This window comes from Acomys minous (genome assembly GCF_964271855.1).
Source record: "Acomys minous genome assembly, chromosome: 1".
NCBI classification, from domain to species: domain Eukaryota; kingdom Metazoa; phylum Chordata; class Mammalia; order Rodentia; family Muridae; genus Acomys; species Acomys minous.
This window is the reverse complement of record NC_140483.1, coordinates 26861257-26886672: the sequence shown is the minus strand read 5'-3', so window position 1 is coordinate 26886672 and position 25416 is coordinate 26861257. Positions and strand designations below refer to the sequence as shown.

The following is a 25416-nucleotide window of genomic DNA, read 5'->3' as shown; positions in this document are numbered from 1 at the left end:
GATCGCATTCAAGTTAAACACTTTTTGTAAGACCACACAGTGCTGGACTTCCAATCGTATAACAATCATGTGAAAAACCAATAGGTTGCATTTTCAGCACTATCTGGTCAGTTCAGGTGGTAGCTGTCATATTTTCTATTGAAAAGACAATATTCTCATGTGTGGGAGATGTACTGAGATGTACCACTGAGCGTTAGGCCTAGCTCAGCCTTTCCCATATTATTGTTTGTTTGTTGAATGCCACTTATTAGTCTCCCTGTACAATCTTGTTTTGGGGGAACTTAGAAGGCATGTCCTTTCACCTCTGGAATAAAGTAGACATGAGCTATGCATTTTCACCCCCCCCCCTTTATATATAAAACTCTTAGGAGACTCATAATAGAGTAACTTTGTGTTCATGTAAATATTCATATGTGTCGTAGTCAGTCTAATGAACATCTTTTCCCATATCCTCCCTTGGCGCTAGGGCTTGCGTGTCAAATAACAATGACTGGTTCTCTCTAGTGCTTACCTCTCTCTGCCTGTGTGAGATTAATGGCAAATCACCTGCATGATGACTAACACAGAAACAAAGAGAAAAATGACAACACAGATACGTCTGACCCAGAGTAGACTAGAGGGCGATGTCTCCGAGGGTTTGAGCACCCGGGTTCTCAGGGGTTTGAGTATCCGGTCACTCTGAGTGAGGATGGCTGCCCGAGCCCCCGCCCATTTCCCTGGCCCCTGTAGACGGTACTGGTATGGGGTGCAGGGTCCCCAGAAAATCTCCTTGGCCAGCTTAGGATCCCAGAGGATGAGAGAGAGCAGGTTGGGTTTGACACCTAACTCGGAAGCAATTTCATCCATGTAGTCGATATACTGCACTCGATGTATGCCTCTGGGGCTTTTCACAAACCTGGAAGGAGAAGGGAATACTCAGGTGTCTGTGTTAGATTGCACCCCTGAGTTTCCACTGGGGTTAGTGTTTCCTTTGCAACATGTTTATTATCTTCTATTCACAAATCGTCCTCATTTTGTACAGACTTAGTCATATATTATTGACATCATTAAGCTTCCCAAAGGGCCCAGAAGAGTGACGTAAGTATAAAAACTACTGAATGAATGATTAGATTAATTCTTGGAGATATATGTATCCTTTCTCCAGAAATCGAGTCCAGTTCCATTATATACAAGAGATAGGCAAGAACCACTCACTGGGTAAAACACCGTGATAAACTGCATCTATTTCATGCTCTCAAATTACACAAAATATTTTGTCATGTATTAATGCCTGAATACACATTATGCCCCAGGATATTTTTAGACAACAATAATTTGTTCCAAGAGCTTGGGAATTTGGAAGCCCCTGGCTAAATTTTTCTTGAGTAAAAGAAAAACAAACCCAAAGTAATAGATAATTTATCAGCTATCAATGATATTTTAAAAATATCATAAAATGTGAATGAGCCATCTAGCTAAATGAAAAGGCTGGGAACACAAAACAAGGCATAGGGGAGCATCAATAACCTGTTAAGGCAAAAAAATTAAATCTATGATAGCAGAAAAAGGAGAGTTGATATATAATAAAGGCAGTTTCTTGAAAAAAGAAAACCAAATAGTAAAATAAGTACATTTCTTAAAGTTATGAAGTTGTGACAAGAATATCTTATAACTGTGTATCTAGCTACTAGATACCTCATTAAAATGTTTGCCTTTCCCCTAGGTTCTGAATTTAAGTATTTGTTAAGTATTCTTCCTGACCATAGTTCTTACAAGGCTTGATTGGCCGTTTCCTGTGTTCTTTTATGGTCTTTTAGGAGACTTCTGGGTGCAAAGACTAGGCATTCTGGAGTGGGTCAGTTAGTGTGGGGACTCTTGGTCCATTCAGTGGGCATTATTTTTTTTTTACACATGCAACATTTGTGTCACAAAAAACCAATCATATGAGGTCACAGTTAGGCATAGACCATATGAAAAAAATTAAGTAGTTCCCTCTGGACAGGTTTCATTTACTTTAATAACAGCAACAAAACTCCCCCAAACCAGGCTCCTTACTGTTTTTCCATTTTCTGTTTCCTTCTGTTGATGTCTGCCATCATGTCACTCTGTGAGGGTAACTTTTTCAGGCCTGAGAAAACAAGATAGGCTTTGGAGGACTGTCAGGAAGGCTGGGCAGAGAGAAACAAACAAAAAGGACAGCTTTGAAATGGACTAGTCATTACCATGGGTCTCCATGGAGTGAATAACAGCAAAGCCATGTTTAAAAAACCCGCTGACAGCTGGGCATGGTGGCACATGCCCATAATCTTAGCACTCTGGGAGGCAGAGGCAGGCAGATCTCTGTAAGTTCAAAGCCAGCCTGGTCTACAAAGGGAGTCCAGGACAGCCAAGACTATACAGAGAACCTTGTTTCCAAAAACCATAAGGAGGAGGAGGAGGAGGTGGTGCTGGAGGAAGAGGAGCAGCAGGAGGAGGAAGAGCAGGAGGAGGAAGAGGAGAAGCAGGAGGAGGAGAAAGAGGTGAAGGAGGAGGAGGTGGTGGTGGAGGAGGAGGAAGAGAAGGAGGAGGAGGAGGAAGGGAAACTCCCTAGAAGACCATTCCCTCCCAGACAGCATTAGGCTGTCAGCAAGGGGAGTCAATTATCTCTCAAGAAAAATAGGTTTTTGAGTGGTTTCTCAGTTTAAATCTCTGTTTAAAACTCATGACTATTAAACACGCATGCTAATATGGCTTTTTGATCAATACATAATATTTGCATATATTTGTGAAATACAGTACAAGGCTTTGAGTCATGTATATATGGGGTAATAATGAGCTCAGAATAATTAACATATCCATTACCTTAAACCTTTTCATTCCTTTAAAACAAGTTTTTAATTAACTTAAAAGTAGCAGGTTTCCTTACGGCAGGACAGCAGAGAGAGAAGAGTTGGGCTCATGGTGTCATAGCGATGGTGGCGCAGGCATAAACTGATAGCATGCAAGTAAAAGCCGTAGGGGAGACGGAGAGATGGCTCAGCAGTTAAGAACACCTTTTCTCTTCCAGAAGACTCAGCTTCAACTCCCAGCCTCGAATTAGGCTACTTGCAACTATCTATAATTCCAGCTCCAGGGGGTTTTGGCCTCTGTGGGTACCTGCACGCACCTGGTACACATACTCGGGCACACACACTTATATAGAATAAAAGAAAACAAAATTAAAGTTTAAAAAGCCACAGTGTTGTCTGATACTGTGAGTAAATTCACCCTGTGAGAGAGGCATTGCTCGCAGCACAGGCAGCTAAGGTGTTCCTCAGGTTAAAGGGGCACTCCCAGGAAAGATAGATTGTCAGCCCCAGTAGAACAGGGCTGTTAGCCACTCCAACAATAGAACCCTAAATCAGCTGGGGGCTTTCAGTTTTTAATGCTAAAGGTCAAGCAGAACTAGAACCGTGGATGTGCAGGTCAATGGCCGGCCACTGAGCTATACACCTCTGGTTCTGCTACACCCTTAGCAGAACAGGGGACGTTAGACAGATGAGACAGCTGGGTGCCCTTATCATCCGAGTATGTGGTCAGGGGCACAGTTACTTATGAAGGGCATCATACCTTTGAACACACGCACAACCCATCGGCTTTGGAGCTCTGATGTGGGAATGGTGGCTCCTACTGGCTGGAGGATGCCTATGAAGGCCAGACTTGGCGTCTCTAACTGAGGAGGAAAGACGAACTTAAACATTGTGTGTTCGCTGTCCAGGATTTCAGAGTTGTCATCCAAGAAAGGGAAAGAGGAGGTGTAGCCCGTGGCAAAGACAACAACGTCTACGATCTCCTCAGAGCCATCCTCGAAGATGGCTGACGTCGAGGTGAACTCTTTCACGTTTGTCTTCACCAGCACCCTTCCAGTAATGATGCGGTTTGGCAGGTCATCGCCGAAGATAGACTGATGGCTGAGAAATCTGCATGTTAGGTAGCATAATAGTACAGAGTGAGAATGAACATTTTCATAAAGAAGCAGAGGCTGTTAGTGCTTAGAAAACTGTAGCAGTGCGGGGTACGGTGGTGCATGCCCGTAATCCTAGCACTCTGGGAGGTCAGCGGGGGCGGAGGTGTGTGTGCGGGAGGCAGAGTTCTTTGAGTTCTAGCCCAGCCTGGTCCCCAAAGCAAGTCCAGGGCAGCCAAAGCTACACAGAGAAACCTTGTCTCGAAAAACCATAAAAAAGAAAACCACAGCAGTATTTCAGTAATTTTAATATTATTTAACTCCCTCCCTGGACACGTGATGGTTTGTACTGGTGAAGAACGTGATTTTGGAGTCAGAATGGGCTTTGTATTTAGTCTGCTTTTTCTCATTGTGAATTTCATGAAACAGTTTATTCTCAATTTCCAAATTTGCAAGATGATAATAATGACATAAGAATCAAGTAAGGCCTCACTAACCAAGTCATGATAACACTGTATTTAGATGGTGGGATTTTTATCAGCAGTAAAGTTCTTCAACAGTGACTCGGGCATTTGTACTTGGAGTCATGTAAAGATTGACACATACTGGTTGTCCGTCTCTTTAAAGAGTCTACAGGATGCAACTGCATGATTTTAATACTAATCTTCTCTGGGAAGCATTCGTGCTTAACGACACACTGATGTTTGGTAATTATAAGGTTTGAGTTACAGATTTCTTGCAGAAAGCCCTATTCTCAGGCGTGCCTCACAGTCCATACGTTTACCTTCTACATTCATTCACCAGAGTTGCACATCCACGGTCATAAAACTAGTCACGGAAGTCTCTAGCTTTTCATTGCATGCAGTTCTACCTGCTCATTTTCTGATTCTACCAACCCATAATGGTTTAAGCCTTTGCTACATTGCTTAGCTAATTAGAAAAACCATCTTATTCTATGTATATGGATGTTTTCCCTGATTGTATGCATATCTGTTCACCACATGTGCGCCCGCTGTCCATAGAGGCCGGAAGAAGGCATCAGATCCCCTGAATATGGAGTTACAGCTGGGTTGCAAGTCACCTTGTGAGGGCTGAGAATTGAACCCAGGTCCCCTTGAAATGCAGGCAGGGATTTTAACCTCTGAGCCAACTCTCCAGCTCTATATCTGTAGTATTAGTTCCTCTGTTTTATTTTTTTTGGCTTGTTTGTTTGTTTAAGACAGGTTCTCACCCTGTAGCTCAGGCTGGCCTGGAGGGCACTGTATAGTGTCGGGTAGGTTTGTACTTACGGAAATCCTTCTGCCTGAGCCCTGGAATGCTGAGATGATAGGCACGACCCCGTAGGCCTGGTTTACTTACATTTTTGAGACACAGAAGTCTATGTAGTGTGGAATAGGAAGGGAACCAAGAAAGGCTATATGGATGACACCAAGCTGTAAGAGCCAGGTTGGGGTGAAGCGTGGAGAAATGAAATAGAAGGAGAATATCTAGGGGATTGCGAGAGCCAGGGAAAGGGGAGAGGGATGAATAGATAAAGTCAGAAACCGACTGGGTGGAGTGAGCGTCGGGAGGGGGAACGTTGTGGTGAGAGGCTGGGTCCACAGGTGGCATCTAGTACCACTATGGCTCTAGGAGGTAACTTTTCATGCAGGGATGGATGTGGATGCTGTAGGCGGATGATAGGAGGGTAGGGACCAGAACAGCTGAATTCAGGTGTGCCTGCACTGCAGGGGTACGGGGTGGTCAGAAACATGGATGATGAAATTACCCTAGCCGGCAGCAGGCTTGAAGGTCACTGTGGAATCATGAATTTAAATCTAGAGGATGAACAGAAGGTAGTTGGCAGGTGCTAGTGGAAGAGGTAAGTGATGGTGTGAAGTGGCACAGTGAGACAGGGCGGATAGGACCAGTGTTGGGATTCCAGACTGCTTCGCCAGTGTTTACTGCACATGCATTCCTTTATACCTCAGCAGAATGCCTAGTCGGCGGGACATGACTTCAGTGTTTCCAATTAGAATAAGTTCTATTAAGACTTAGAATGTCACCCTTTAGTTCTTACTCCACACACCTATTTTATATATTCACTAATTGGCGTAGTAGTTGGTTTAAAAAAAAACAATTGTTCTAAATTGTGTGTTTGTGTGTGTGTGTGTGTGTGTGTGTGTGTGTGTGTGTGTGTGTGTGTGTCTGTCTGTCTGTCTGTATGTCTGTGTCTGTGTGCCTGCGGATGAGGGTGCAGAGTCTTTGGAGGCCACAAGAGGGCATCAGATCCCCTGCACCTGGAGTTACAGGCAGTTGTGAGCCTCTAGATCTGGGTTATGAGGACTGAATTCTAATCCTCTGCAGGAACATTAAATGTCACTAACTGCTGAGCCATCTCTTCAGCCGTGGTATAGTAGTTTAAAAACCCTGTCTTAAATTCTGTCTGTATCTTACCTGTGCTGAGCCTGTAGTCCATAATTGGCGTGGTTAAACCTTGCGTTTAGTTTATTCTCTGCCCATCTGTTGATCAAGGAAGTGGGGCAGAACCTCTGGATGGTTCTGTTATAGCGGGTGAAGAGTGTGGTGTCCAAGGGATTCCCATTGTCCCAAACTCGGTTCCATACCCAGGTTCCTCGTCTTGTGCTGAGAAAAACCTGTCATAGGGGAGAGGTCACCCAGAAAACCTTTTACCTCTAATCATACTGATCTAAAATTCTGATGCTCTTACTTTTTGGTTGTTGAAGGGGGTGGTATTAACTGCTCACATCGCTCCACCCTCTTGCCTTTGCTTCCCTATCACCTTGCCAATTCACTTAATGTTTGTCACGGTCCTTTGTTTCCCATAACCAGGCCAGGTGTCTGAAATCTGCTCTGTTCCAGAATGTGAAGTGTTTTTTTTAAATCCCAAACAGGTTATTACATTGGGAGTTGCAAGTTCACCCTCATGTTTTTTTTTTAATCCCAAGCAGGTTATTACATTGGGAGTTGCAAGTTCACCCTTATGTTCCCTGCATGCTATGTGGTTTTGATGGAGAAATAGCTGAATACACAGTTACAAGGTGAAGGGAGAAAATTGACACTGCAAATGTTCTCATAGCTACGGATGCACAATTCCATATAAATACTGTAAGGACCCACAGCCCAGAGCATAGCTATGGGGATTAGCTACTTTGAGTCATTTAACTAAGACTTTGAAGAAAGATGCAGCTTTTTAAAGAAGGCACAGCCACCATCTTGCAAGGTCACAATCACAGAGACTTCTCATTCATGAATATACACAAAGCCTGGTGTGGGTCAGTAGCCCACAGGATGGCTACTTACGCATGTGGACATCCGGTGTTTGAAATCTCATGTTTTCTTGGTGCATACTCTGAATTAATATCAAAGGCTAATTTTGAGTGACAGAACGGGGACTTCCATGGACTTTAAAACAGCGTTTGCAGTAGTATTTTGCTGCTTGTTTTTCTTACTTGTTACATCCATACTTAGTGAAACCCCACAGACCTGCTGCTCCGTGCTTCGCTATTCATTCATAAACCAGCAAAGTACCTCACTCACGCCCATGTGTATTGTTCTGTGTAAGATCATGCCCACAGTGAACACTTGGGTTTCCTGTGGATTTAACTTCTGCTTTTAAAGGTTTATCTCCTTAGTGTGGCCACATGGAGATAATTCTAAGGTACTCAGCTGTAGTTTGCCGTCTCTCACAGCTCATTCATTATGTAGAAGAATATCCTCGCTTAGCTATTATTTCCTTAATGTATACCCAGAAGAAGAACTCATAACGACCTTCCTCAGCTTACAGCCACGATGGGAACACCACTGCTAAAGCCCGCAGAACCAGGGTAAGACACCAAACCTGTTCAGCGACAGTACTGATCTCGCCCGCCACATCTGCTCCGGAATTCCCAATGCCAATCACGACCACTCGCTTTCCCACGAAGTTGTCTGGGCGCTTGTACTCGCAGCTGTGGAGACAGGAGCCTCGGAACTCGGTGATCCCTGCAAAGACGGAGTCAAACCCCCCCGAGTCACAAGCAGCAGTAGGAAATGTGCGTGGCAATTCCATTCCCAAGCTTTAAGTCCATATTATGTAACCCGCCCCTTTTCTGTTCTTGGCCGCTTATTGACAATATTATAAAAGATGATTATCCAAAGAAGGGCATCTTCAGGGCAGCAACTCCGTGGTGAAGAGCAAGATCAAAGCACATGAACGTTTCTTTTTAAATGTACGAGTTTAAATCTGTCCAGTATGGTGATTCACAGGATCATGCAGCAAGAGGAGGCCACTGACCATTCATGTCTCTGTTTATATAAGTGCAGCTATTCAGCGTTCTCTGTGACCCTGATTACGCATCTCACAAATAAGTGAGGCCCTTTTTCTACACAGCAAGAGCCCTGTTGCTCAAAAGAAACTGAATGCAAACCACACAGGCAACTTTGTAACAGTCACATAAAAATACACAAAAGTGTGTGTGTGTGTGTGTGTGTGCAGCTGCCTGGGGAGTTCAGAAAATTGTGTAGGATCCCTAGGAGCTAGAGCTGCAGACAGTTATAGGCCATCTGGCATGGATGCTGGGAACCAAACTTGGTCCCCTAGAGGTGCAGTAAGCAGTCTTAACTGCTGAGCCATTTCTCCAGCACTAAATTCAATGACATTTCTTACTCATACATAGTCTAATAAGTTAATTTATAACTGACATCTAAAGGCATTGATGAGATATTTTATACATTTTATTGTGTCTCTGAAGTCAGATGCTTTTTTTTTTTAATCGAATGTACATCCCAGTTTGTGTCAGATGTGTTTCCTTAACAATTTGAGATGTGGCCTGTAGGGCAGTCTTTGCGTATGTATTATGGCTTCCAGGTTAGTGTTTTTAAGGGATTCCTGAGTGTGCTAATGAGTGGGTCTGTTTCATGTGCATTCACTTGGGCTTTCTCTCTTCTGTTTTTGTTGTTGTTGAACTCTGATGTGTTAGTTTTTGCTTTACCTCATTATGTTTTGTTTTATTATACTTCATTTTTTTTATTATCACTTAGAAGACTTTATTTTCTAATTAGAGATAGAAAGGGGTGAATCTGGATGAGAGGGGAGCTGGGGAGGAAGAGACAGGAGTAGAGGGAGTGGGAACCATAATCAGGATATATTATGTGAGAAAAAAATCTATTTCCAATAAATGGAAAAATTAGAAAATGATTTACTTATTGTTATTTTACATCAATGAGTATTTTTGTCTTGCATGTATGTCTGTGTACCACATGTATGCATTGCTGTGGAGGCCAGAAACATGTGTCATATTCCCTGAAATTGGTATTATAGACAGTTGTGAGCTGCCATGTGGTTGCTGGGAATTGAACTCAGGACCTTTGGAAGCGCAGCCAGCTCTCTTAACCACTGAGCCATCTTTCCTGACCCTGTGTGACTTGTATTTCTAGCAATAATAATAATACATGGCCATCAGCTATCTTCTTTGGTTTGTAAAATTTGAATATTTTTTTTCATAAAAGGAATAACCATCTTTTGAACATGTCCTCCTCTTCCCTAGCACCTCCCTTAGCCTCGCTGTTCCTACTCACCTTATATCCTTTCTCTCTCTCTCTTTCATTTTTTTCATTTCTTTTTTAAAAATTGGAAATAGACCTTTAAAACAAAACTAATTCTATTTCAAAAATATTAGGTAATATTGACATAAAGTCTAATTTTGGTGGTATTTTCTATAGTTCAGGGGTAATGTAGCCTCTGAAATGGCTCCAGTTTTGTCTTCCTGTTTCAGTCCTCACCATCACCCCACTCCTCTCCAGACTGTTGGTCTTGCTTTGATTCTCCTGTTAACTCATTCCCTATCCCACCATCACATTAATGAGATAAAATATGACCAGGTTCCTTTATACACACGCACGCACGCACGCACGCACGCACGCATGCACACACGCACGCACACACGCACGCACACACACACCATTTTCTCCTTCCTCCGTGGTGTTCAGTAGACCCTCCACACTCTTCTCTGCCAGCCCTACCAAGTGTATGTGGTTCTCTGAGTTCACAATCTCACATGGCTGCTTCTTTTCCAGAAAGACTTTCATTCTCTAGGCTTTGTAGCCAGGGGAAACTCTATTTCCTGTCTCACTGTTGCTTCTCTTGTCAGATCTTTCCTGACTGTTAAGGAAGCGGCCTTGCTCTGTAACCATTCTGCAGCAAATAAACACATCTGTCAATGTCTGTGATGGTACAGGCAACGCAACGTTTGTACTATCAGAGTTTTCCTGTAGCCCGCTTAGTTAAATACCTGCAAAATCCTGTAAGGGAAGATACTTCTCAGTGTAGTGACCACTGCAGACCATGACCCCATCAAAGATGTAGGTTTTCTGCTTTCCATCAGCCTCCACCACAACATCCCACTGGCCTGAGGATGGAAAATCAGGGCGCTTCCTCACGCTGCACACCTTTGTCTAGGAAACAAATAAATGGGAACAGCTGATCTTGGAGCACTGATCTTCTTCTTTTCTCCTCTTCCTCCTGCTCCTCTTCTTCTTCTTCTTCTTCTTCTTCTTCTTCTTCTTCTTCTTCTTCTTCTTCTTCTTCTTCTTCTTCTTCTGGTTTTTCAAGACAGGGTTTCTCTGTGTAACAGGCCTGGCTGTCCTGGACTCACTTTGTAGACCAGGCTGGCCTTGAACTCACAGCTGTCTGCTAGCCTCTGCCTCCCAAGTGCCAAGATTACAGGTGTGCAAGCAGATTGTTACTTCCATTCAGAGCTCCTGGCTATTTAGGATTTTAATATAAAGTTAATAAATATTACTTCTCAAGGATCGAAGTATGTTGGGAAAACAACGCACTAAAAGTCCCCTCCCCCATTTTACTTTTCATACATTTAACAGAAGGCAGATTTCAGGAACAATCTCCATGACAAGGCTTCTATTTTGAGGAACAAACCAATAGAGAGCTGTATCTTCACAAATCATTAGAGTGGGGGAGATGCAGGTGGAAAATGCAGATCTAAACTGTGCCCAGCTGGTTCTGTGCTCAGACTTTGCTCTGACCAATGCGCAGGCGGTGGGCGGGGTTTCCCTCCTTACCCGGAACTGGATGTGTTTCATCAGCCCGAAGTGCCTGGTGTACATCCTGAGATACTCCATTATTTTGGAGTTGTGCAGGTAGTTGGGGTAATGGTCAGGAAAGGGGTAGTCGCTGAAGGCTGTCATCTCCTTGGACGTATTGCAGGTCAAAGATTTGTATATCCCAGGCTTTCCACTTTCTGATGTCTCCTAAACGAAACAAAACAACCCTTGGCTTCCAGAGCTTTGGAAAGCAATGTTTAGGGACGATGAGAGCTGTGATGTTGGGTTTATATTTTATTGAAAACTCATGTTACTGTTGGAGTCTAAGATACTGCCCAACGGTCTGAAAGCACTAGACTCTTTTAGAAGGAAGCTCTTAGAATTCTTATGGTGATAGACACCAGTAATAATTCAGTCATTCAAGAAATAAGATAATACATACCCAGAACACAGCACAAGAAGCAAATAAAAACTAACAGAAAGGGATTTGGGATGAGAGGATGAAGTGAACCTGTCATCTTAGCTGGGCTGGTTTTATTGGTGAAGGCGTGTCCAGGGAGGGTTGACCAGGGGGAGGATCTATCTACAATAGGCCTTCCTATGGGTGGAACTACTTAAGGGACTAGGGATCTAGTTGCAAGAAAAGGGGGAAGGGGAGAAATCTCATCACTGCAGGCATTATCTTTGCGTTCTGGCTGCCTTCAGCAGCCCAGTCATGTCATTCCTGTGCCAAAGAACTAAAACAAAACCATGGGCCAAGATAAGCCTGTGATCTCTTGAGTTGTTTGCCTCGTGCAAGCTGTCTCAGTGATGAGGTAGCTAGAAGAAAATGGAGTAAGATTCTTCATGTAACTGAGAAGCTTCAAGTTGGTCTGAGTAGAAGATATTACTATTTTGTAAATACTACTTAAATTATTTAAAATGTATGTGCTCTAATTCCTGCTAGGAAGTCTTACCCCGCCCCCCCCCCCGCCCCATGCACAGACATCATTATACTTTATGAGGATATAATTCATAAAATTACCTCGTATCTCCACAGCCCACCAATGTCATCGCTCTTTTCATAACAAGTAGGCTCCAGTCCTTCCTCCAAGCAGCTCTTAATGGCTCCTAGTCCACTAACCCCGGCACCGATGATGGCAATCTGTTTTACTTCCATGGTCTCTGAATAAGGAAGAGCTCTTCCAGTTTTCCTAGAGGAGCAAAATCAAGTTCATTGCCAGGTTAGTTCTCCCATTAGTTTTAGCAACATTATCATTTGTTTTGATAGAAGTTTGACTTTTTTTTTCTTTACCATGGCTTCTTTTGTCTTGATTTGGAACACACAAGCGCCCTCTCTCTCTCTCTCTCTCTCTCTCTCTCTCTCTCTCTCTCTCTCTCTCTCTCACACACACACACACACACACATCCAGATACACACACAGCCACACACATTCCTTCAATACCAGATTGTTTAATCATTTCATTCTAACCATAAGAGTTTTCTAATTTAAACAGAACAGAATCGCATGTAGTTACATATTACTGAAACTCCTTCCAAAAACAGACATATCCAAGTTGAAAAAATATTGCACTAAATTTTGTCTTAAAAGATTTTATGTAAATAATGAAAATGACTGCAATCATTTGCTTACTCAGGGCTGTCAGGAAGGTGCATGGGGAGATTGTAGTTAGTCCCAAGCCAACAGAGAACAGTAGAGCTTGTATCTCTTGACTCAACATTTGAAAAGTTGGGATGAAATATTTGGGGGGTGGTGGTGTTAGTTTTGATGATATGGGGGGAGTAATGGTAGAAAAAGTGTATTTATTTCTTCTTTAGTCTGAGCTCCGTGCTGGTGAGACGGCTCCAGTGGTAAAGGAACTTGCCAGACAAGACCAGTGACCTGAACTCTGTCCTTGGAACCCAAGTGAAAATGGAATGAGAAATCTGGCTCCACAAAGCTGTCCTTTGACTTCTACGTGGCACTATGACATGTGCTTGATAATAAGTAAAAAAAAAATTAAGTCAGAATCCATTTGTCTATGTCACTTTCAAAGTCCTCCAGAAACCAGGCTCTACCCCACCACGTTTACCTCTGCTGCCCTCTTCCTCTTGCATGCCTCTGCTGCACTGCACAGCACAGTGACCCCCTGGTATTTCCTTGCTCCTTACTCCTCTTTCCAGAATGTCTTCTCTTTCCCTCAAATCCAAGTATACACCATCGAGACTTAGTTCTGGGAGAAACGTTGCCACTGGCCACCTTTTACCCCCACCCCTCTTTGACATTCTCCAGTTAGCGTACGGGAGTGGGACATTTTATACACGCAGAAAGCATACTTTGTTCATATTTCACCCTCCCCCATTAACCCTCTTCCATTTCTCTGTTCTCTTCTGGATCCCACTGCTCTTTTCGAACAGTTGCTCCCATGTCTTTTTACCTTTTAGATTCCACATGTGAGAGGGAGCATGTAATACTCGTCTGAGTCTGGCTTCTTAGATTACGCCAATAATCTTAATAACAACCACAAAGAAGACTTTGTGACTGAACAGTGCTGTATAGCACCTTTGCTCATCCATCCATCTACTGACCAGAAGGAAGGCTGACTTCATAAAACTTGGCTACTGTGAATGAATCTGGCCATTTTAAATGTCTCTGTGCTTCTCTTACCTACCGTCACTTGTCACTTCAACATCTAAGAGTCCATCCTAGTTGTCTTGTGTTCTCTCGCACTACATTCTCCTGCAATTAGATGGTGACACATGACGACCGGGACGTCACAGTCTCTGTGAGTCTGCATCATAGTGCCAAGGGACAGCCTGGGACTCCATGGCACAGAAACAAGCTCAGTTCTTCTGAGACTAGGTTCTCCTTATCTCAATCTTGGCTTGATAGGGGTGGGGTTCTGCTTTACCCCCACCTTGGATACACCTGAGGGGCTTTACTCCTTGTTTTTCTGCCCTCTTCACTCTGACTATAATTCACGTGGAGGGGGAAGTGGCCCCTCGGGAGGGAAACATGTAGGCTCCGCTAACCGCGGTAGGAACTGAAGCAAGTCTAGGACTGTGCCTCTTCACGGAAGCTCTTTCTTCTGTCCTGGAGTGATATAAAGTGAGCTGTGGCCACCTACGCATCCACCATGACGTGATCTTGGAGGAATCCACCCGCCCTCCTGGGCAGGTTCCAGTCTAGACTTGAGGGAAAAGAAATGGGAATTCTATTCAGGCTGTTGGGTAAGCCATCGTCTCTAATGCAGCTGGAATGAGAAGCCTTGTACTCTAGGCATATAGTTATAACTTAAGAACCTCTGTGTTCAAAACAGTTGCATACAGCCCATTCCTTCATTTTTCAAAAATGCAGATCCTATGTTTATTTCAAAGCAGTGTTTATAATTCACTTAATCTCATAATAAATAAAACTCATACTATTTAAACTTTGATATGTATGTACTGTCCAGAATGTCACCTGTTCATACATAGCCATTATAGTTATGAACTCAGGAATATTATTTATTCTTTTTTATTATCCTACAATTAACCCTTGCTTGCTAATTTTGAAAAAGTCATGAAATAGATAACTAAAAGAAAAGAATCAAAATTACATATCTCATTGAGAAGTTATCCAGTATACTATCCATGGGTTTAGACTCTTATTTTATAAATATGATTATGTGTGTATCTATGCATAGATATCCACCAAACTAGTATGCTACATAGCATTCCACCTAATTTTCAGTGAAAAATATTATAAATATACTTGTATTTATAGGGAGGGTTTCAGGAAATATTTGGTGGGTGAATTAGTGGATTTTAATGGCTACAGGATTTTAAATTGTCTACTCTTCTGTTGCACCTTAGAATCTTCTTGCTTGCCATTATTGCAAAGAAACAAAGGTTATTGTACTTTTTAAAAGTTCGTTTCTGGCTACAAAAGTTTTATTGCTTCACTTGCTGTCTATGAAAATAGAACTGCTTAATTTATATCCAGGCTACGAGACATAACGGCTTCTGTTGGCTAGTGCCTGGAAAGTAGTACATGCTCAGCACATGGGAGCCAGCGTTTTAATGAGTACTTGGAAATTTCCATTGTTAAAAAATACAATGAAAATGTAATAGCTGAGAGGAGAGGGTGTATCTATTAAATTCTTGTTCAATTATTAGTGGCTCCCTACCTAGTTTTTTGCAGTGTTATTTCATTTTCTCTAGTTCCTGGTTTTCCCCATATTTTAATGTCATGTCCCTGAGGAATTTTGAGCCCATAGGAGCAGTGTATTATAGAAATAAGATTTGAATCTTCCCAGGAATTTTGTGCACACTGAGAGGACAAAACCAGTGTAGTGAAGATGTGACTCTCAACAACACATGCGTGTTAGAAATATAATTAGCATTTTTCTGAATATAAAATTTGTATTTATTCTATTAGTGTCTCAATTTATGACAATCTGTTTAAAATGAAAAATCCAGGCACAAGCTCAGACAAGCCATTTTTTCCACAGTGCTATAAATATTTAAGGCAGGGATAAAGATTAGGAAACCACCTCTTGTCTTTAGCTTCTGTAGTGGCCTTGGACAAGTTGCTTGATATGCTCATTAGTCCTGATCAACCCTTATAAAAAAGAAACAAATCTCAATTAGAATGTATTTGTACATGATCCTTCGGTCAGATAAAAACATTTTTTCTTTTTCTTTTACATCTGACTAAAACGGGTCCATAAACATAAAGTCAATGTATTTCATTTCCATCCTTGGTTCTACTAAGTGTATTCCCCATCCACCTTCCATTTATAATCATTACTTCCAAATCTGCCTGTAGTAGCAATTTCAAGGCTATGGAGTAACATGAAATATTATGTTTCTCCACTGTATTATGATAAGGAATGTCATACCTTTGGCAACCTAGTGTAAATTGCCTTAATAGCCACTATAGTGTACATTTCACATTATTTTCCCTCTATTATTAAAGCTTGATATCTTGGAAAATTCAAAGATAGATAGAAAGAAAGAAAAAGAAAGAATCCTGGTATTTGGGGATGTATTTCTACTGATAGAAAAGAGTGGTTGAAACTAATGAAACAGAAGTTTAGGAAGGGAACACAGGGGGCAGGGGACATCAGAAGCCAGAGGGAGGGCAGCGCAACTCACGGTCTTTGAAACACAAGTGCCGGTCTACTCCTGGATTGAGCTGTACCCGCGTTGCCTTTGGTTTTCTGCCTTTGATTCCGTGGGCTAAGTTTCTTACCAAGAGAGCAGGAAACACATCCACTCCTTTATCTGCCAGTTCTCGATCCTCTTCTCCTTGGGATTCTCTCCACCTCCGAGGAAACCACAATGCTGTCCCTTCTTGGTTCTCTTTTATAAGCATTTGGGTTCACTCCCACCCGCCATCAGAGAGCAGGACCTTCACAGCTACTACTAGGAGGAACCACCCATGTCCCTTGAAATGTGTGATCACTGCAGATAAACGTGAAGTAGTGTTTCCACATAATTGCTACAAATTACTTCTGAGGATATAAGTCTTCAGTTTTCCCGCCTTGGGGCTCTCAAGCACAGAAAAGCCTCCTTTACAGATGTTATCAGGACTCTTTTTTAATGTCAAACTGCTGTGCACATTTCCAAAGCAATGTCATCCATACCTCATGCATTATCAAGGGTTCTCCAGAGAGACATAATCAATAGACATAGCGATACATGTAAATATAGTAGAAGAGATTTATTAGAGACATCAAACGAAAGGATCATGACAGCCGAGAAGTCCTCTGGGCGTCAGTAAGCCTGAGACGCTGTAGTGCAGCCAATGGCTTCAGAATCAGGGAAGCTGATGGGAAACCTGCACCTGAGGCTGAAGGTACAAGAATGGAGGGAGTTGCCAGGTTAAGTCCTGATGTCCAGAGATCTCGTCCCTTCCCTACAGAGGAAGGCTAATTCCCAGGTGATGCTTTCCCACCTCTTCATATGCTAAAGCTCAAATATCATGATGGAAAGCTAGTAACACTTAAATGCCAATGTAAATTCTTTTTTTATATGATAAAAGAACAGTAAGTGTGAAACAAAGGCATTGCATGTTAAATGCATTAAATGAAACAAACGTTATACACACCAAGAAAAAGTACAGAGGAAAAAAAAATCTTCACTGTAACCACCAAAATAATCTCAATAAAATAAGTGTTTATGACCATTAGGATATTAATTTCTGTAGCTAGTCATATGGTTAAAACTGGTATTGATTGATTGATGGATGGATGGATTGAGACAGGCTAGATTTGACCTTGCTATAATCTTCTTATACCTGCCTCCTAAGTGCGGGGCTGACAGACATGCGCCATCATGCCTGGGTAAAGCTGGTAGTTAAAATTAATTTTTTTGGTTGTTGTTATCATGTTTCTTTTCTTCACCAGAAAAAAAAACCATCCTAAGTATTTTAAAATAAATTTCACACCCAAGACCTAGCTCCCAAACCTCATATGCAGCTGGTGTGGCTGGGCTTGGACATCCAGAACTTTTCTATATGCCTACAAGCTTCCCTCTCAACAAAAGAGAAGGCATCACAGGGCTAATTGTGTCCATCGTTCAAAGAAATGAAGACTGAGTTGTTTTGTTGAGTAAACTGTTCCTAGTTTGAAAGAACCAACTGCAGATGGCGTTAATTCAAAGAGAAGTGGCAGACTGACCCAGTGTTTCAGAGAGTCCAGCTGGTAGAGGTACTGAGGAGCCCGGCCAAGTATGTCCCCGTGATTTTGGCTAGAGGATGACATTTATAGGGTGGTCGGGATGGAAGTGACCAAGCTTGAATATACCCATCTTAAATTGTGCTAGTGTCAAAGAGTCAGGTGCTTTCCCTGCAGCAAATCAATGCATAAGACTGTACATACATCTGCAGTGGTTTTGTCTGTTTATAGCCTTCCAGGTAACGCTGCAGGGACAGCTGATGAGGTTACTCAAGGGTGAGAGAGCATTCACAGTGGTTATATATCAAGATGCCTGCTAAGCTTAGTCAATACTTGTAACTAGCTATTAAAATCCTATAGTTTCCCCCATCCCTGCCCCCCAACCATACACACCTTTTGCAATACGCCCTGGGCCTGGAAGGGGTTTTACCTTTGTGTGGCGTGTTCTATGAGACCATTCATTTGGTTTGTCAGCTGAGTCTACGTCATCAGCAGAGGGTCACGCACCAGAACAGACCGAGAACACTAATGCAAGGGAAAAGAGCGATCCTTGTTTTCCCACCGGCAACCAGATAAACATCTTTCCGTTAGAAGGAACAAGATCAGATAAGGGATTAATTCAAGTTTAGCAGGTTCCAGGAAAAGCAACACAAAAATGCAACTAGGTACTTAAAAAATGAGTGTTTAGTAGGGATTTATAAAGGCAGATCAAGGTCTTCTCGCAAGAGGCTATTGGTAGCATTGTCAGTGTGCAAGCCATTAAGCGAGGCTGATGCCTTTAGAGGAAACCTGTAGGCTTTTAAATTGTTTATTTTATTTATTATAATTTATTCACTTTACCTCCCTATTGTTATCCCCTCCCTCTTATCTTCCTATTCCCTCCCACCCTCCCTCTTCTGCCTATTCTCCTCCCTTAGACCTCTGGCGACAGCCTATTAGGTCTCATTAGGATAGCCTGCGTCCCCTTCCTCTGTGTGCCCGCTAGGCCATCTTGCCAAGGGGCAGTGACCAAATCGTGGACACCAGAGTGCATGTCAGAGGGTCAGCAGCAGCCTCCCCTCCCGCCACATGGAGAATCAGCTACATCTGAACAGGGGTTTTGGTTCTCTGCTTGCATTGTCCTTCACTGGTGTTTCCGTTGGTGCAGGTCACCCTGTGTCCAGATCCACAGGCTCCCTCTCAGCCACTGCCCAGAGTCCAACTTCCAGTCCCAGTATCTGTCCCAATCTCCCACTGGGTGGAGTCTCTCAGAGGACATCTGTGTTGGGCTAATATCTGCTTATAAGTGAGCACGTGCCGTGTGTGTTTTTCTGGGTCTGGGTTACCTCACTTAGGATGATCATTTCTAGTTCCATCCATTGGCCTGCAAATTTCAAGATTTCCTTGTTTTTAGTAGCTGAGTAGTATTCCATTGTATAAATGTACCACGGTTTCTTTATTCATTCTTTGATTGAGGGACATCTAGGTTGTTTCCAGATTCTGGCTACTACAAATAGAGCTGCTATGAACATAGTTGAGCAGATGTCCTTGTTGTGTGGTGGAACATCTTTCGGGTATAAGCCCTGGAGTGGTATAGCTGGGTCTTGAGGTAGCACTATCTTCAATTGCTGGAAACCTTTAGTTTAATGTACCTTAAAGTGCCATTTCTTCTTGTTTCAGCTAAAATCTTTTTTTAGGGGGTGCAGGGGGAACTGAGCACACCCTGGGGAATTTCTGTCTATCATCTTTATGAAACAAGATGAATATTTCCTAAGGTGTTGCAGTCTATTATTTTAACTTCTTGAACATGTGCTCCATCATTCTGAGCAAAGCACACCCCAAAAGGTGTCTGACATCTTTCGTCTTGAACTATGACCTAAAACTGAGCATGCTCACAATTGTGATCACTCCTAAAATGCTTTCCTATAGGAATACATGTAAGTTCTCTAAATAAACCTCAATGCTGTCTTTGTTCCAGGGGCTGGCTACCCTGAAGAGAATGCCTATGCTCTCCTTCCTTGCTGCCGGGGATGAGTCCCTTCCTGTCCTTTTATTTCTTGTTTTGGCTGTGCGTGCACTGAAATGTAAATTCTACATGTGTGATTCCAAACACAACAGGAGCCATCAGGGAGGAGCAAGTAACCCAAAGGACAAGGTCCCTGCGTGATTTCTCTAAGTGATCATGAAAATAACATTTTAGACCATCTGTGGACCCACTAGATATTAGATATTTTTCTTTACCCTACTCAGGATGTAAACTATGATCACACAGCTAGATTGCAAGAGGTTAGGTGGTAACCAAGTAAGAAGGGTCACAGACTCCGCACACTGGGACAAGAACTCACACAACAATCTGGGGTAGGCAGACAACAGGTATACCAATCAATTATCTAAATTTTTTTTAGGTTGATTGCAAAGGGAAAAACGATGGCGCTGTCCTTGCATTTACTTTACCTGTGCAGGGTCTGGATCCCCAGGTTACATGCATGCAGATGGTACTGGCGACTAGTGGCCCCAGCCACTCATATGTGACAGTTGTGTCAGCTGCATGATTATGCCATGATTTATCAAGTGTTCAGGCTCATTCCTGAGTGGTGTGTCCTGGTCACTGTCAGTCTGTCATGGATATACCTGCGCCACAATGAGCTCCTTAAGACCTTTGACAGTGGCGACTTTATGGCTTTCTTGGTAGGACTGATGAGATCAGAAGATCTCAGTGGCATCCATAGTATATGTGGTTAACGCACCGTTCAACCATAAGCACATCTGGCTAGTGGCACGGATTACATGACACTCATAGCTATGGCCACTGACTCTTTTGGCTGCTTTCCTCTTAAAGACAGTGTAAGCAGCAGATTATACTGCAGCAGACCTCAAGACATTTGTCCTACCCTCAATGGACCCATGTGTCTGCTGCACATTTTCATGTATGGAGACCACCTTCTCTTGTAGTTGGAGGATCAAAGATACCACACAGCTCCCAGGAGTGTGGGGTAGTTAGTTTCACAGATAACCAGGAACCATCATAGCCTATAGCTGTAGGACTCATACCACTGATTAGAGTAGGGAGACACACCATAGCAGATTGTATTGGTAAAATAAGCCATCCACACACCTCCTTTACAGACTGGCCAGTTCCTACTGTCACTCTGTAAGTATTCATCAGTGATTCCAACTGTGGTAGGGCATTGTACAACACTGGTGTTCCTGGGAGAGTTCATATAACTTCAGCTGCTGTGACTAAAAGGGTAGGGGTTATTATTATTATTTTTTTTGCTCTTTTCCTTGTCAGCAAGCCCATGACGTGACATGCTGGTAACGTGTAAGTGCACAGCATTCCTGATACCCCAGCTACGCATATACTTGACTTTCACATGCTCCTTTCTGGGAAAATCTTGTGTCACCCCATTTTTGGCTGGCCAATATACTGGGCATTGACATTGGACTGACTAAGAATAAAGTCCACCAGTAATGCAGGGGACCCTACCAATGCCTGCACATCATTTATCACAAGGGTGTGGGGGGGGGAAGTTTTCTTGTTTTGTTTTAATCTAATACTGCATCTGGAATCAATTAGGTCTTATTCACACAGACCACTTCCAGGTTTTTTTTTTTTTGTACACTCCGCAGCCTAGGATCTCATCGGAATTGACAGCCCAACTCTTGCACGCATCGGTGAGTGAGCTGATGTTCTGCCCAGTCACGTACACACAGTCCAATCTTCACAAACTAGCATATCATCTGGATAACTGGACCAGAAAATCGATAGAGAATGAGAGCCGAGGAAGACCCAGGCAACCACAACAAGACATGTAGTAGTATTGAGTAGATCCCTGGATGCCCACTGCCTTTTCTCCTCCATTAAAAGCAAGCTAGTTTTGTAAAAGAGTGGTGCAAACAAATGCTGGAAAAGGCATTCGCTGAATCCAGAACAGAGTAAACATAGCCAAGGGAGGTCTTTTAAAAATATCTAAGTGATGTTCGGCTCTGTAGGGTGGACAGGACTTTCCATCTGGCCTAACAAAGCTAGCCTAGGAGTTATAGACAGGTAGAATTACAAACTGATCTTTCTTCTACCTTCTGTCCCATATCTTAGCACGACCATCTGACAGCTTGTACTGCCTGAGGTTCCCCCACTCAGGGGCAGGATGGCTAGCAGGTTTGTCACACACCCCTTTAACCTTAGCTTTGCTATTCAAACTTTGAGTCTCTCTGCACTGTCTTTCTGAGTAGAATAACCTTCCCCAGAAAGTTTTAAAGAAGGTCCAGAAGTCAGGATGGAATAGTAAGTGGATGTTCTTTGCTCCCCCCCCCCCACATTTTTATTAGGTCTTCAAGATTTTCAAACAAGGTGGTTTGGTCATATTCAGTTCCTCCCCAAACTCTCTCTAGATTTAGTTTCCCTTCCACACCCACCCAGTTTTGTGTCCTCTTTTTTGTGTTATTAGAAAACGTTTTGAGGTTTATTTATCTTCAGCGTATTAGTGTTTTCTCTGAATGTGGGTGGAGATCAGAAGAGAGTGTTGAATCTCTAGCAACTGGAGTTACTGAGAGTGGCAAGCCACCATGTGGGTGCTGGGAACCAAGCTGGGTCCTTTGCAAGAGCAGCTCATGTACTTACCTGCTGAGCCATCTCTCTAGTGCCTTCTTTTTACTTTAGTTTAAACACATCAAGTACAGCGGATACTGTCTATATGCTCTTGGATGTGTGGGTTTCCACTGGAGTTGGCCAAGCCACCAGGGACCACACCTGTCAAGCAAAGTGACTATTCTTCTCCTAGAAGCTGTCAATTGTCAGTGGCTCATTAGCTAGGGGTGGGACTTCCTGCCTACCCACCTTCTCAGTGCTGGGATTTTCTCTGCCTCGAGCTTGCTCAGGTCTTGTGCATGCTGTCTTAATTGCTATGAATTCTTACATGTAACTGCCTCGTCACGTCCAGAAAACACTGTTTTCTTCTAGTCATCCAGTACCTCTGGCTCTTTATAATCTTTCCACTCCCTTTTCTAAAACCATCCTTGAGCTTTGAAAGGAGAAGTTGGGCTATAGTTCTTTCCCAGTTGTAGAGGGGACAATTTTGGCTTCACTTTGTTGGTCTCACTGATCTTGGAAAACTAGTGTGGTTTTTGCTATGGTGGCTTTGTTCTTGAAGGACCAGTAACTGATGCTCAGATGAGGTGTCTGGGAAGTCCCCATGTCCCTCATTCTGATGTGACTTTGGCACAGCTTAATTGGGAGGAGTGGGAAGAAGTTACTCTTGGCGACAGAGACCTGCTTCTTGCTCTTCCTCTGAGAGTCCTGGATGGCAAGGCTGAGCCTTGAAGGTCCCCTCCATGAACTCACCAGGCTTGCATAAGGCTTTTAATCTCTCTCTTCTTCAGAAGGCCAGCACAAAGCAGGCAACATCACACCTGCTTCTTATCTTAGCCAACTTCCAATTTCTTTTGTTTCCAACTTTAAGTGTTTCTTTCTCTTGTCAGTTTTCATGACAAAACACTCCCTGTCCCAAACGTGCAACAGCCTCTCCCACATGATCAACATCTCCAGCATTCTGACTGAGGATGGAGAGAACAGGCCTTATTATTCTCCAGGAGTGTTTCATACATTTTTTTTAATGTTGCATATTTTGTGCCAGGCATCAAACCAGTGCTTTCAGGTCCTGGGAATAAATGGCTTCTCCCATGTCTAATTATTGCAGAATACTGTGCATACATTTTCTTTTCCACAGGGAATCTGTTCTGCGGACCACTAGTGTAAATCTGGAGTCCAAGAGATGTTGTATTTAGTGTTAGTTGAGAGAGAGAGGGAGTAGGAGAGAGAGAAAAAAGGAGGAGTTAAGGAAGGGGGAGAAGAGTGGAATGGAGTGAGCCTTCTCTCCTCACACCATCAATTTGTACCAATCCCTTCTGGAACCACCTTCACAGGCCACTCAGAACCAGCTTTACCAACACTCTCAGCTGTATTGTACTCACGTTGATAACCTAAATTAACCACTGTAACTCATTAAGAGAAATGGATGAAGTTGAAAAAAAATCTCATAATCACCATGGATTAAATTATTTTATTGATTCTGGGAGTGGAAATATGCTCTAAGACAGTTGTTCTCAACCTTCCTAACGCTGTGGTCCTTTAATAAAGTTCTTCATGCTGTTGTGACCCCCAACCATAAAATTAGTGTCATTGCCACTTCGTAACTCTCATTCTGATACTGTTATGAATTGTAATGTAAATATCTGTGTGTTTCGATGATCCTTGGTGACCCTCGTGAAAGGGCCATTCAATATTCCCTCAAGAGGTCATGACCCACAGGTTAAGAAACTTGCTTAAGAGGATGCATGCTAGGTGTTTGGCTTTCATGAGCACACAAACAGCAGGATGAATTTGATGAAGAATATTGTCTGAGACATTGACCAGAGTTCCCTGGACCACACTCATATGAACTCACTATTTTACTCTTCTTTAAATAATTGTAGTCCTATTATTACTATTTCTTATTGGCACATACTGTTCATATGTGTAACTTTTGAGGCAGGCATGCACATGGTTATATTACTTAATGTTTGTCTACAGACAGCTCACCTTTCAATTTTATGCTGACTATGAAATTGCCACCATGTCACATTTTTCTTTTCTTGAGAAAGGGTTCCATGTTGCCCATGTAGCCCAGACTGGCTTCCAGCCCCATAGGTTCCTGAGGATGATCTTGATCATCTGATCTTCCTTCCTTCAACACTGTTTGGGATTGCAGGCATGCACCATCAGGATAGGTCTACACACGTATTGGGGATCACGCCCAGTGCCTTGAGCATGTTCAACAAATACTTTATGAGCTAAAATACACCCCTTGCTCTCCCATCAGCTTCTTAATGCAGTAACATATCCTTGGCTTCTGTCTTGTTGCAAACTCAGTTTACACAGAAACTTGGGTTATTTTATACCTTAGTGAGTGATACTTTTCCATGACTCTTCCAAAGTGGACTAAACATTTTCCATAGATATCTTACTAAAGGGTCTGTGCTGGTTAAGTTTGTGAACTTAACAAAAACTAGAGGAAGAAGAAACCTCAATCGAGAGCATACTTACCTCAAATTGTAGGCACGGCTGTGGCCATTTTCTTGATTGCTGATTACTGCGGGAGGGCTCAGCCCACTGTGACCAGTGATACCCAAGCACAGGTGGTCCAGGGTGGTATAAGAGGGCAGGCTGAACAAGCCCAGTAAGTGGTATTCCTCTGTGGTTTCTGCTTTGGCACCTGCATGGAGCTCCTGGCCTGGTTTACCTTTCTTCCCCTAAGTTGGTTTTGGGGCACTGTTTTTATTATGGAAACAGAAAGCAAACAAAGAGGGCATGATCATGTCTAATTTATTGCTAGTTACAATTCACCCACTGGCATTAATATGCAAAAAGAAAATCTCTTAGTGTGAATGGTCCCCACACTCAATCCTAGAAGTATATATGGCTTTAAGCCTTAGGAACTAAGGTTGCTTCTGAGAATGTAAATGGTTGATTTAGGAGTAAGATTGAAAGGGGGGAAATATTCATAGTGTTTACAAAGTAAATAGAGAGTGGTTTTTATGATCCCTTCTTTCTGCTCATAGCCCAAGGGAATGCCTAATAGAGCAACACAGATGTATGATATTAGAGAAGAGAAGTCATGTGGAGCTTCAAGGAGCAGGAGGAGACCAGGAGGAGACCGATGCCATTGCTTCCACAGAGATGCTGCTTTTGACCCTGGGGGAAGATTGGCGGGAAGGGTGTTGTGAGGGTAGGTGAGCCAGGAGTTAGAGTTGGCTTATATTTGACGGCTTTGATTATCTCAGTGATGTAAGAGACAAAGCCGTGTTCTGTGGGATCT

The 25416-nt window shown here is 42.9% G+C and overlaps 1 protein-coding gene and 1 long non-coding RNA gene across 6 annotated transcripts in view; one reads left to right on the top strand and one right to left on the bottom strand.

The window, feature by feature from the left end:
* LOC311593372 overlaps window positions 1-25416 on the top strand; it is a 94858-nt gene that overhangs the window by 45975 nt on the left and 23467 nt on the right. For 2 of the 4 annotated variants that reach the window (XR_014777671.1, XR_014777672.1), the window contains 3 exons: window positions 7682-7935; window positions 11982-12165; window positions 13368-14113. The exons of 1 other annotated variant lie outside the window; for it this stretch is intronic. This is a non-coding gene — a long non-coding RNA (uncharacterized lncRNA). Of the gene's footprint in view, window positions 1-7681; window positions 7936-11981; window positions 12166-13367; window positions 14114-25416 lie in introns of those variants that run through there. One more of the 4 variants, XR_014777670.1, reaches the window with a different exon arrangement.
* On the bottom strand, window positions 506-24862 carry LOC311592996 (flavin-containing monooxygenase 5-like). Of its 2 annotated transcripts, XM_084773980.1 has the most exons (9): window positions 24645-24862; window positions 11967-12135; window positions 10961-11149; window positions 10174-10336; window positions 7743-7885; window positions 6338-6537; window positions 3568-3917; window positions 2035-2107; window positions 506-895 (listed from the first exon to the last, which is right to left on the bottom strand). In XM_084773980.1, the coding sequence occupies exons 2-9, from the start codon at window positions 12099-12101 to the stop codon at window positions 532-534; spliced, it is 1617 nt and encodes a 538-aa protein (XP_084630106.1). In that variant the 5' UTR covers window positions 12102-12135; window positions 24645-24862; the 3' UTR covers window positions 506-531. The 2 variants fall into 2 exon arrangements, with proteins under 2 accessions (XP_084630106.1, XP_084630105.1); XM_084773979.1 differs by lacking the exon at window positions 24645-24862 and having other exon boundaries at window positions 11967-12224.

Coding starts and splice junctions, on each gene's coding strand:
- LOC311592996 (XM_084773980.1), bottom strand. CDS start 12,101: ATGGAAGTAAAACAGATTGCCATCATCGGTGCCGGGGTTAGTGGACTA. Junction 6,538..7,742: donor TCAGTACTGTCGCTGAACAG/GTTTGGTGTCTT, acceptor CCCCTATGACAG/GTTTTTCTCAGCACAAGACG. Junction 2,108..3,567: donor GGTTGTGCGTGTGTTCAAAG/GTATGATGCCCT, acceptor TTGTTTTCTCAG/GCCTGAAAAAGTTACCCTCA.